Source organism: Octodon degus, unplaced genomic scaffold (genome assembly GCF_000260255.1).
Source record: "Octodon degus isolate 3935 unplaced genomic scaffold, OctDeg1.0 scaffold00126, whole genome shotgun sequence".
Taxonomy (NCBI): domain Eukaryota; kingdom Metazoa; phylum Chordata; class Mammalia; order Rodentia; family Octodontidae; genus Octodon; species Octodon degus.
This window is the reverse complement of record NW_004524702.1, coordinates 2,073,125-2,085,160: the sequence shown is the minus strand read 5'-3', so window position 1 is coordinate 2,085,160 and position 12,036 is coordinate 2,073,125. Positions and strand designations below refer to the sequence as shown.

General features: G+C 56.8%; 2 protein-coding genes across 3 annotated transcripts in view; one reads left to right on the top strand and one right to left on the bottom strand.

Moving 5' to 3' along the window:
* Nucleotides 1–1,359: 1,359 nt before the first annotated feature.
* On the top strand, nt 1,360–4,181 carry LOC101559607 (5-beta-cholestane-3-alpha,7-alpha-diol 12-alpha-hydroxylase). Its single transcript, XM_004640661.2, has one exon. It carries the CDS (start codon nt 1,581–1,583, stop codon nt 3,084–3,086), a length of 1,506 nt encoding a protein of 501 aa, XP_004640718.1. The 5' UTR covers nt 1,360–1,580; the 3' UTR covers nt 3,087–4,181.
* Nucleotides 4,182–7,095: 2,914 nt separating this feature from the next.
* Ackr2 (atypical chemokine receptor 2) overlaps nt 7,096–12,036 on the bottom strand; it is a 14,525-nt gene continuing 9,584 nt past the window's right edge. The window contains exons 1-2 of one of the 2 annotated variants that reach the window (XM_023700676.1): nt 11,567–11,593; nt 7,096–9,713 (exon numbers count right to left, since the gene is read on the bottom strand). In XM_023700676.1, the coding sequence (XP_023556444.1) occupies nt 8,531–9,685 (1,155 nt within the window). In that variant the 5' untranslated portion in view covers nt 9,686–9,713; nt 11,567–11,593 and the 3' untranslated portion in view covers nt 7,096–8,530. Of the gene's footprint in view, nt 9,714–11,566; nt 11,594–12,036 lie in introns of those variants that run through there. The other variant, XM_023700675.1, reaches the window with a different exon arrangement.

Genomic DNA, 12,036 nt, shown 5'->3' with positions numbered 1-12,036 from the left:
TCCCCATCCCTGTCCCCGTCCTTCTCCTTCTCCTTCCTCTTCTGTATTTAGTACAGGGTCTACAGCATCTCACTACGTAGATCCTAGATCCGTAGATCCATAGTGATTCTCCTGTTTTCAGCCTCCCAAGTGCTGGGATTACAGGTACATGCCACCATACCCAGTCTCAATCGCAGCCTCCGTGTCCCCAGCGGGCGGGGCTGAACCCCAGCCACTGCTTCTTCTTAATCCTTCTCCATGTCACTGATCACCCAATCTCAAGCCCTTTTTCACAGCACCTGCCTATGCATAAGCAAGATGACTGTCATTTACATAAACAAGAAAGGTGATGGTCTCAGGAGCAAGGCGATCAGCCTAGAACACAGGGCAGGAGTTCCACGACACCCATTTCAGTTCCCGCTGTGTGGCTGCTCCCTTCCATACCATAGGTCCTCTCTCTTTGTCTCTTGGGGAATGCACAACTCAACACCTCTGCAGGATCATCTCACCAGACAAGTTCTCAGATTTAGCCTTAGGCTGTGACACATCAAAACAGGGAGATGAAATGAAACGATCCAGGTCATGCCTGGACCTGGTATGTAGGACAGCAGACACCACCACACATATTTGCTTTTTATGTCTTACAACGGCTTCAATGTCAATGGGAGCAGGCTAGGAGTGAGCACAGTTAACTCGAGCAAGGCTGCCAGTCAGCTGCCACACTGCGCTTCTAGAAAGAAGGATCTGGAAAGCTGGAAAAGGAATGGGACCATAAATTACCCCTAGCTCAAAGTTAAATGATGATTCCGGACCTAAAGATTGAAACAACCTCCCCCTTGCGCTTCCACTTCACTGGCACCACGGGCTGCAGCAGGTGAAGCAGCAGAGCCCCAGCTCCTGGGCGCAGAGGAAGCTCCACAACGGTCTCCCGCCCACGGAAACCACAGCTGGCTGCAGGACCCACAAATGCGGCGGCAGGAGCGCAGGCCGGACCCTCCGCATACTCCCTTAGGATGGCTCCACGGACTGGCATGCAGACACAGCTCCAAGCCAAGCTACTAAGGACGGCATCCCTAGGCTACGCCCATCCGGCCTGGGTGCCGCCTTCCCCCCCCCCCCGGGGGGTGGGGGTGACTCGCCTAGGAGCTTTTGCCTTTCGGCTCTGCAGAGCTGGACTGAGATCTGGGAGGACCCGTTCCAAGGTGAGAGAGACCACAGCAGTCCAGAGGAGACCCTGGGGGAACATCTCCTCTGCCTCTGGCGCTGTGCCCAGGAAATAAAGGAATGTTGAAATGATGGGGAGTGGGTAGGAGCGACTCGGGATAGGCACAGCGCCAGAGAGGGCAGGGTCTCCAAAGGCAGGCGCAGCTGTGCGCCGCAGAGGAGGCTTGCCACAGCTTCCTGAAGGTCACCTCCTGTGACCGCACGGAGCCACGTGTTAAGTCAGAGGAGTATTTTTCACCGGGCTCGTTTATCACAACTTGCTGTAACACAGCAAAGTCCAGGTGGGCGGGCCCTGCTGCGCTCTTCTACTAAAGGCCGGGCAAAGCGCTCCTGCGCCTAGACAGCCAGCGTCTGTCTGTAGCTGCTGGAGCACAGCCATGGTGATCTGGGGCCTAGTGCTCGCAGCCGTGCTGGTGGCCATCCTGGGCTACCTGTGTCTGCCCGGGCTCTTCCGACAGCGCAAGCCCCAGGAACCCCCCCTGGACAAGGGCTCCATCCCCGGCCTTGGCCATGCTATGGCTTTCCGGAAGAACATGCTTGAATTCCTGAAGGGAATGCAGGCCAAGCATGGTGATGTGTTCACTGTGCAGCTGGGGACCCAATTCTTCACCTTTGTCATGGACCCCCTCTCCTATGGCCCCATCATCAGGAATGCAAAGAAGAGTCTGGACTTTACGCAGTACGCCCAAGAGCTGGTGCAAAAGGTGTTTGGATACCAGCCCTTGGAGAATGACCCTGTGGTGATGCATTCCGCCAGCACCAAGTACCTCAAGGGGGACGGCCTGGAGGAGTTGAACAAAGTCCTACTGGACAGGATGTTCCTGGTGCTTCTGGGGCCCAGAGGCCCAGGACTGGATGCCAGCTGCTGGAAAGAGGACGGTCTTTTTCACTTCTGCTACAACAGCTTGTTCAAGGCTGGCTACCTGAGCTTGTTTGGCTGCACGAAGGATAAGGAGTGGGACCTGCTACAGGCAGAGGAGATATTCAAAAAGTTCCGCAGGTTCGACCTTCTTTTCCCCAGATTCGTCTACTCCCTGCTGGGGCCCCTGGAGTGGATTGAAGTGGGCCAACTCCAGCGTCTCTTCCACAAGATGCTCTCTGTGAGGCAGAACCCGGAGAAGGATGGTGTGAGCAACTGGATGAACTACATGCGCCACTGCCTGGGTGAGTGCGGGTGCAGCCAAGATATGCTGGACAAGTTTAACTTCATGATGCTCTGGGCCTCGCAGGGAAACACAGGACCTACTGCATTCTGGGCCCTCCTGTTCCTCCTGAAGCACCCAGAAGCCATGCAGGCTGTGAAGGAGGAGGCCGCCGAGGTCATGCATGGGACCAAGTTGGGAGCCACACAGTCATTCACCTTCCTTGTCAGTGCCCTGCAGCGCACCCCTGTCCTGGACAGCGCGATGGAAGAGACCTTGAGGCTGGTGGCCGCACCCACCCTGCTCAGGGTGGTGCAGGAAGACTACACCCTGAAGATGGCCAGTGGGCATGAGTACTTGCTTCGCCATGGAGACAGAGTAGCTATCTTCCCCTACCTCTCCGTGCACATGGACCCTGACATCCACCCTGACCCCTCCACCTTCAAGTACAATCGGTTCCTCAACCCCGATGGCAGCCGAAAAATGAACTTCTATAAGGCGGGCAAGAAGACTCACTACTACAATATGCCGTGGGGCTCGGGTGTATCCATTTGTCCTGGCAGGTTCTTTGCCCTCAGCGAAATGAAGCTCTTTGTTCTGCTCATGGTAACATACTTTCACCTAGAGCTGGTAGACCCTGACACCCCCGCTCCCCCTATAGACCCGAGGCGGTGGGGCTTTGGTGTCACACAGCCCAGCTATGAGGTACGCTTCCGCTACCGTCTGAAGCCCATGGACTGAGCTCAGCCAGGCCTGGTTAGGAGGGGCCTGGGGTCTCCTACTTCTGCTCACCCCCTGCACTCCCACCCACGCTAGCCAGCCCTCCCTCTGTCCTGCTGTCTTGCTCTCTGGCCTCTTTGTCATCTCACCATCTGCAGAACCATCCTGGAAAAAAAGTGCAGTGGAAGGGGAGCAGCTGGGGCCGAACCTGTGCAGCGAGGGTGCCCGCTTCCCATGTTTCCATGAGAAATGCCGCACTCTGTGGACCTCAGCACCCGCCCTCCGGCCCCACTGTCTCCCACATTCTATGGATTTGGGGCTCTAGAAAGTGTTATCGTATAGTCAAGCCACAGGTGCAATTTTTAATTCCTTAGTAGACAAGTTTTTTAAAAGCCAGAAAGCAAAGAATTCATTTTTATAATATATTGAAATAGAACTGGGCCCTTCCAGGTTGTTTGCATTTTGACATGTGACCAATCTATGAATATTAACAAAATATTTTTATGTTGCTTTTCTTCTGCCCCTCCTTGGAAATCTGGGCTGTGCTTTATCCTTACACCACTGTCCCGCCACATCACGAGCACCCACAGCCTCGGGTGGCTGGTGGCTGCCTTTGATGCCCTAGGTGTTTGGGAGGGCCTGCATGGTGGCCTTGTCTCCTACCTGCACAGTGCCCGCAGGGTGCTCCCACCCTCCCTCAGCCGACACAGCGGTCTTGAGTCACGCCGGTCTCACGTCTGCCAGGTGTTGCCACTACACTGCTGATGCAGCTTGCCCACGCACACCACAAGATCTGTCTTGTGCTGTTCCCAGGGCCACTCCTCTTCCTGATCTCCCTGTCTGGCCTGGGTCACCCTCCTGCCATCACCCCAGTTGATACCAGAGACACCCTCACTTCCTCTCATCATCCCCCAGCTAACTGACTCTGTGTCCCCAACACGCTGATGCCTCTGCAGTGTGTTTCCTCTGGCATCCCTGCTGCCAGCCTGCCCTGTGGCCTCTGTAGCTGTCTGCCCAGAGGTGCCCTGCCCTGTGTGAGAGCCTCTTCCAAAGGCCCCTTCCGAAGCCCTCTGGTTGGCAGCCTTTTGCCGTCTGTGTCCTACAGCTGCCGCACGCCTGGGCGCTCCCCAACCTCCCCATCTGGGGTGGTTCCAGCCTGCCTGCTCTGTGCAAGCAGGGGCACTGCCCCGCTCCCTGCTCCGCTGCCTGCTGCTCCTGGAAGCCCTATGGGGTTTCTCCCCGACCAGCCCTGCAAGCCTTGATCCACCTGGGTTCCCCTCACTCTCTGTAACCCAGCACACCCATTAGTGTCGTTCTGTTCCATGGCTCCTAGCCTAGAACCCACCCAGCTGTGATTTTGTTTTCATCTTCTGACCCCACGTTCTGAGTTTATATTAAATGACAGAATCATGACAGTCCTTGTCAGCTGCCTGACTCGGTGTCCTGACTCCTCCCCACGCTTCGGTTGCGGACTTAGGAAGTAGAGACTGTCCATACTGCCAGACAAGCATTCCAGGGCTGGGTGGGAGCAGAACAGCGTTGCTCCCCAACTGTGGCTGCTGAAGGCTGGGCCCTGGCAGGGGTGGGGCAGATGGAGATGGAGGGTGGGAGCTGCAGGGACGGGGCAGGAGGAGGTGGGCCCCAGCCCGTGACCCCCAGCAGGGCCCCAGAGAGCTCCCCTCTGCTGCTGCTGCCCCACCTCTCCCACAGACTCTTCCTTTTCCCCGAGGTGACTGTTGTGCTGGGTCTTGCCAGGATGCAAGGGTGTGCATAGGCTAATTCTGTCCCCAGCCTCCTGCGTGACCCAGGCTAGCAGCCACTTTTCCGGGGCTTAGTTGCTCAGAACTAGTCTATCAGACTCCAAAGCCTCCCAGCTGACAGCAGAAGCTAGGATTCCCCTCCTGTTCCAGGGATGGGGCGGCACAAAAGGAGAGTGGCAACTGGGGAGGTGGGCGTCCCCAGAGCCGTTACCAACCACCTCCTGTGCAGCCAGGCCCTGGCCCAGGAAGAGGGCCCCTGGATCTGGGAGGCAGGACCTCCTTGTTCTTGTTGAGCAGCACTGAGCCCCCACTTTCCCCACACCCAGGGGCATGCACAGCCAGGCCTGCCGGGTGACCAGTCCTTCCCTGACGGCCTGAGCTCAGGTCAGGACCTGGCTGAGGCCAGAGGGACAGCACACCCATCCCAGGAACTTCACAGGCCAGGCTGGCTGGACACAGCCAGAGAATGGGAGCAGCTTGCGCCAGGGCAGGGAGCCTAGGCCTGCGTTGGTGCTGCCCTTGTCTCAGTGCCCCCTGGGCACTGCTGGAGAGGCCTGGTAACAGCCTCGAGGCGGTAAGACAGAGACCCCGAGGGGCCACCTCGTCCCTGCTGCCCTGAAGCGGCAGCCCCGCCCCCTCATTTCTACAACTCTTCCCAGTCCTTGTAGGCCTGGAAGGAAAGCTTGCAGCACTGCTCTGAGGCCCGTGGTGGTGTCCAGGCACTGGGAAAGGAAGGCGCCGCTGCGTCCATAGGCTGATGCCAGAACCTCCCAGGCAATGCAGGGAACTGGGTGGGCTGGGGGATGCCCCGCCCACACTGCCCCACAGGAGTGCCTGCGGGGCCACGGTGCAAGATCTCACCTGGACGGAGCAGGAAGGACACCCCCTCCCCAGGCCTCTGAGGCAGCAGAGAAGAGCCTGGGTCCAGGCCAGGAGTGAAGCGGGGGGAGCCAGGAGCTGCTATGCAGGCACCCTGAGACAGGAGAGAGACGCACATCCCCCACCCTCCTCCCCAGCCCTCGCCCCTCCCCCGGCATACGTGGCAGGCCCTACTCAGAATACAGCTGTCTACATCCACACAGCGACAGGCACACGGGGACAAAGAGGAACCCACAGGCCAGTCCACGGCAGCAGCTTCTACACTATGCTCAGCCACACAGCAGCACACTGGGCAGGCTGTGGCACGGGCTCACACACAGGCTGTGCATACTGTCCAGACAAGCACCCACATACACACCCATGCACACATATATGCTCACATACATGTCCACCAAAGCCAGTGACAAGCCTGCCGGTGTCCCTTACCTGGCGCTCCTGTCCCACCGACTGCATCATGGACGCAAGGCTGCCCTGGTACCAGTCTGTGCTGGTAGAACTCGGGCTGTGCCCTCTGCCCGCCGCCCGTGAGCAGCGCAGACGTCCCTTGGGGCAACACTTGCGGAGCTAAGGGGAACCCATCTTCTCTGTCCCCAAACACATGCCACCGTCAGAGCTGGACTTTGCTCCCAAGATGGAGCGAGCCGCAAGTCTGTCGTGAGTGAGGGCAGCCTGGGTCCTGGGGGACGGCAGGACAGTGGGGCTGACTTGGGCCCCCTGAGGGACAGCGAGCTCGGGACGCCCGTGCCAAGGGACACCTGCTAGAGTGCAGGGCAAAGATGAGAGAAACAGGTCTTACCGCAGCCCTGGCTTAGGATCGTGGGTCTCCTGCTCAGGGGTACGGTGACAATAAAACACAGACAAGAGATACGCTTTGGTTACAGGGGCACCAGGATGGTCGAAGCCGAATGGCGGGCTAGGACACAAGGCTCCCTGCTCCAGGCTTTCATGAGGTGCACAGCGTAGTTGGGGGGAAGGCGCCGGTCAGCTGCAACAGCGCTGGGGCCGAACTTCTGACATGGCCACGGTTAAAGAGTCAAGGACAAGGCATTCTTGGAAACGCACCCAGGAGTAGCCATGGCGACTAGTAACCCGGCTGTCTGCTGACTCACTCCCGAGCTGGAAGGCCGTTGCCCAAGAGCGGCCCTGTGCTGCACGCTGGCCGGCTGGGAGGTGCCAGGCCTTTAGACTGCTCGTTTCAGCTCCCGCCACTGGTTTAAGAACTAACCTGTCTTTGGGCCAGCCAGAGGCCCCACAAGGCATATGGCCTGGGACAGACTCCCCGCTGACCTTTGTGCCAATTGATTAATATTCATTACTGCCTTCTCGTAACACCTCAAGTGGTCCTCAGCAAGACATGACACTCCTTGATCCTCTTTACCAGGCATTTATTGAAAACTGAATAGAGAGAAAGAAGAAAAGAGGAAACATTTTGAAGTCAAAAAGAACTCAGTAAACATCCTCTATGTCCTGAGCCTAAGAGGAAGTGCGGAGGGTACGGCTCCTGCCTGTGGCAATGCCCCATTGCCCTGGCCAGCTTCAGTCCCACTCTCCACCCTCATCCCTCTCCTGGCTCTGGGTCCAGTCATGCAAGTCAGAAGCCCCCAGACATGCAGGGTGCTGTGTGGTCCTGTAACGTGAAGGAAGCACCGAGTGCTGTAGAAACTCCAGGGAGAATCTCCTCACCTCCCCTGGGGACAGCGACATAGCAATGGCGGACCTGGAGGAGGAAGCTCTGAGCCAGCACTGTGGGTCAGGAGGGCACCTGTGCCCATGCAGAAGGGCGTCTATGGGTCTGGGCCACCACAAGGGCAGGCCGGGCTGACTGGCGATGCCCAGTTCCGAGGCTGGACTCCAGCCCCAAGACGCCCACACTGTGCCAACCTGGGGCCCTCCTGCCTGGGCTCACGCCTCTGGTCTGTGTCCCTGTGTGTCCCTGGCCTAACCTGGATCACACATCCTCCACAGGCAAGTCTCTGGTAAATGGCCAATGCAGGCTACGGTAGGCATGTAGGAAGCTCAGTGATTCCTAATATAGTATGTTAAGTAATACAATTGTAATCAGAAAGAGGCTTATTTGGGCTTGCAGTCTTGAGGGTTCCAATCCTGGGCTGGAACTCTGCCTCTTGTGGGCAGTGTACAGCCAGCACTCTGCACGCTTCACAGCCAGGAAGGAAAAGGCTGCAGCCTCACTGTGCCCCAGGTTCTGCCCTTCATGATCAAGACCTCTCACTGGGCCCCACTGTGCCGGCACCGCCCCGAGACCAGCCTTTGAGCCCTGGGCATGGGGGGACATGAGCCATGACCACCCCAGTCTCAACCCTGGGTTCTGCCCAACCTCCACCCAGGCCAGGGAAGGCAGAGCACCTACCACACCTTCCATGGCCTCCCAGGAGCAGTGCTCAGCCCTGAAATCACCTGGGACCAGGGCTCAGCATGGCGACAGGCTGGAAGAACATGCAGGAGGAATGAAAGAGAAGAGGTATGGAGAAGCCCAGTGGAGAGAGGGCAGAGCGGGTGGCAAGGTGGGCATCCTTAGGGCAGACACAGACCTGACAGAGGAAGGGGGATCCAAGCCAAGCCTCGGCGGACAGGAGGAACCACGTCTTTTTGGGGGCAGCAGGCCAGCACAGTGGCACCGCTGGGATCCCTAGAGAATGAACCTGGGGTCCCCAGAAACAGTCAGAAGTGCAGAGGGAAGGGGAGCTGGGAAACCACTGTGGCCCACAGCGAAGAAGTAGAGGAGGCTGAGAACTGGTTTCAGGGCTCCTGGGGGAGACGGTCTGAGTGGAACCCCAAGGGAGCAGTGCAGGCTGGCCTGGGCTAGCTTCAGGGACTCCCTATGTCTTCCAGGTTCTGGGAGCCCTCAGCCTGTCCCTGGGTCAGTTCATTCAGGGTGGTCATGTCCTCTTGGGCCGTCAGCCTGCTGCTGCTCTCAGAGCCTCTGGACAGTGAGACTGGGGCAGGGCTGAAGGTCTGGCGCTGTCCGAGCATGGTGGCCAGCAGAGCCTTCAGGTACTGGCGGAAGCGGTGGCTGGAGAAGGCGTAGAGCACGGGGGTGAAGCAGCAGTGGAGGAAGGCCAGGCTCTCGGTCACCTGCATGGTGTAATCCAGGCGCCGGCTGACCTGGCAGTCCCCAAAGACCTGCAGGTCCAGCAGTGAGTGGAGAAACAAGGTGAGGTTGTATGGGAACCAGAAAGTGAAGAAGGCCACCACCAGGGCCACCGCCATCCTCAGTGCCCGGGCCTGGCCCTGGGGCCGCAGCCTCACCAGGACACAGCCGATGCGGGTGTAGAAGAAGGTCATGGCCAGGAGAGGAAGGAGGAAACCTAGCAGGTTCTGCTGGAAGCGGAGGAAGAGCTTCCAGGTGGTCCCATGTCCCCCGAAATCCGGGTAGCAGCTCCACACGCCCTTGGGGTGCTCATGCACCTGCACGAAGACCATGTCGGGGACAGAGATGGCCAATGACACGGCCCACACCAGGGCAGCCAGGAGCAAGCTCTTGGCCCGGGTCCTCAGCCGGTGCACAGGCTGCGCATGGACAATCTCCAGGTACTTGTCCAGGCTCATACAGCCGATGAAAAAGATGCCACTGTAGAAGTTGATGGTGTACAGCGTGCTCACCACCTTGCACAGAAGACTGCCAAAGACCCAGTGCCAGGCCACGGAGATGCCCCAGAAGGGCAAGGTCACCACAAAGAGGAGGTTGGATATGGCCAGGTTCAGCAGGTAGACCTCGGCCATCCGCCGGTGGGGCACGCAGCGCAGCAGGACCACGAGCAACAGCAGGTTCCCTCCCAGCCCCAGCACAAAGATTAGGCTGTAGAAGATGGGCAGGAAGATGCGGGCGAAGGACTGGACTTCACCCTTTGTGCACACCAGGACGACCACCGACTCCAGGTAGTCGTAGTCGTAGTAGAAGCTGCTGTTCTCAGAAGCGGCACCCTTGGTGGTGAGGGCTGCAGGGGAAGCAGTGGTGGCCATCACGGCGGACACTCCCGGGCCTGGAGCTCTGCAGTGGGGTGAGAAAAAGAAATCGGTGAGCTCTGTGCGGCCATCCGCCACAGCAGATGCTGCCCGGGATGTTCCTTGGGTGGTGCTTCGGGTGAGAACACAAACTTGGGGCACCACGGTGTCACCCCAGACAAGTGGCTTCACACTGGGCTTCTTTGAGTGGCTTTGCTTTTCTATCCCTCCTCCCTGACCACCATTTAAAACATCTCTATCTTTCAGGTTCTTCTTTATTACTGAGGGACACCAGCTCGCCCATTCATTGAGCCTCAGCACCTTAGACTGCCACACGGAACACTCCGGCTCCTTTCACAGACTGGATCACGGAACACTCCAGATTCGTCCACAGGCCCCTCACTAGCACCCCGTCTGGCTCTGCCCTTGGCTCTGCCCACTTGCCTCTGAACCCCACAAAAATACATTCATGGTATTCTTAACATTTCAAACAAAAATGAAACCAAAAACTATATTCGAAGGAGTACAGACCAACAAAAGGGGAGGCAGGGGAGTGGCAGGCACAGATTCAAGATGGCAGTTGCCTGGGTAGGAAGAGCCACCGGCAGCCATGGGGTGGACCATGGTGATGGCGTGAGCCACCGTCTGCTTTCTCTGGGAGCAGTGGCTTCCCAGGACTTTATTATTAAAAATAATGTTTGTACATTACAAGTAGCAGACTTTGCAGCTTTTTTTTTCTTTTGTTTTCTTTTTTGTGGTACTGGGGATTGAACTCAGGACCCTGCGCTTGCCAGGCAGGCACTTATTCTACTGAGCTATCTACCTGGCCCACTATTTTGATTTTTACTTTAAGTGACAAATAGCTATCCATAGTCACTGGGCATCACATGCCTGTCCACGCCTGCAATGACTCGTGACCACGTCAGAGTAACTACACCAACACATCCATCACATCATTTCTTTCAAACTACTTTCTTCTAGCTTTGTGAAATGCTCAATAAAGTCCAAGGTCCTGAGTTCAATCCCCAGTACCTCAAAAAAAAAAGAAAGAAAGAAAAAAAGAAAAAAGAAATGCTTAATAATTTGCTATAGTCCCCTACTGTGCCCTGAGATGCCAGAGCCTGCTACTCTTCTCTGACCACCTCTGCATCTGCCAGCCCCTCTCCCAAGCCCCCTCACCACCAGGCCCCTCACCCCATTCCCTGCTTCCAGGAGAGGAAGCTTCTTGCTTTCACACACTAGTGACAACAGACAGCGTTTGCTGTTATGCTCCTGGCTTTTCTCTTCTAACGGGATGTCCTGGCCAGGAGTCCTAGCACTCGGGAGGCTGAGGCAGGAGGGCTGCTGAGAGGCCCAAGCAGGCTACACTGCAAGATGACCCTGCCTCGAAACAAACAACTAGAATGACAACATCCTCAGGTTTGCAGCAATGTCAGGATCTTATATATCCAGTGGCCAAAGAAAATCCCATTGTGTGTATACAGCACATTTTCCTTATTCCTGCCCTGAAGTGACAGTCAGCTCACGTGACTCCTACTGTGGCAGCTGTAAGCAGTGTCACCCAGTCAGGCCATGGCCAGGCAGCCGTGTCTTCAACATTCTGACCTCATGTTCTTTCGAAAGTATCCAGGAGTGTGACTACCACATCATATGCTACTACTACTTTATATTTAAATTAAATTCACTTTTCACTGATACATGGACCATGGAGTCACACATCTTTACGTGGTACTGTGTGCTGCTTCAGTACGTGTAAGCATTGTGTGTGTGTGTGTGTATACTTTTTTTTTTTTTGGTGGAACCGGGGATTGAACTCAGGCCCTTGGGCTTGCAGGCAAGCGCTTATTCTACTGAGCTGTCTCCCCAGGCCCGCTTTGTATAATACTTAAATCAGGTTACCTGTATCTGTTTAAAGATTCTTTGTGAATCCGCCTGGTGTGGTGCCACACCCCTGTCATCTCAGCGCTCCAGAGGCTGAGGCAGGAGGATCATCACGAGTTCAAGACCAGCCTGGGCTACAAAGTGAGTTCAAGGCCGGCCTGAGTTGACCCTATATAAAATATATACAGTAGAATACAGAGATCTAGTTTCATTCTTCCACTTGTGAATAAGCAATGTTCCCAGCTCCTCACACATGCTGAGTAAGGGCTCTACCCTGAGCTACACCCTCAGCCCAGGAAACGTCTCTGAGAGCACCTTCCGCGGGCTGACGGCAAGAGTCTGTCATGAGTCAAGAAGTGTGCTCAGCCCTCTGCTGTGTTCCAGCAGAAGCAGACTAGGTTCAGGTTCACTGTAGGGAAGGGGCTTCGGGAGCAGAGAGGCAGGCGGGAGGAGCGCCTGGCCCAGCGGGCGGGGACGCAGCGCGGGGG

Excerpts from the sequence above, each read along its gene's own strand:
- LOC101559607 (XM_004640661.2), top strand. The coding sequence starts at position 1,581 with ATGGTGATCTGGGGCCTAGTGCTCGCAGCCGTGCTGGTGGCCATCCTG.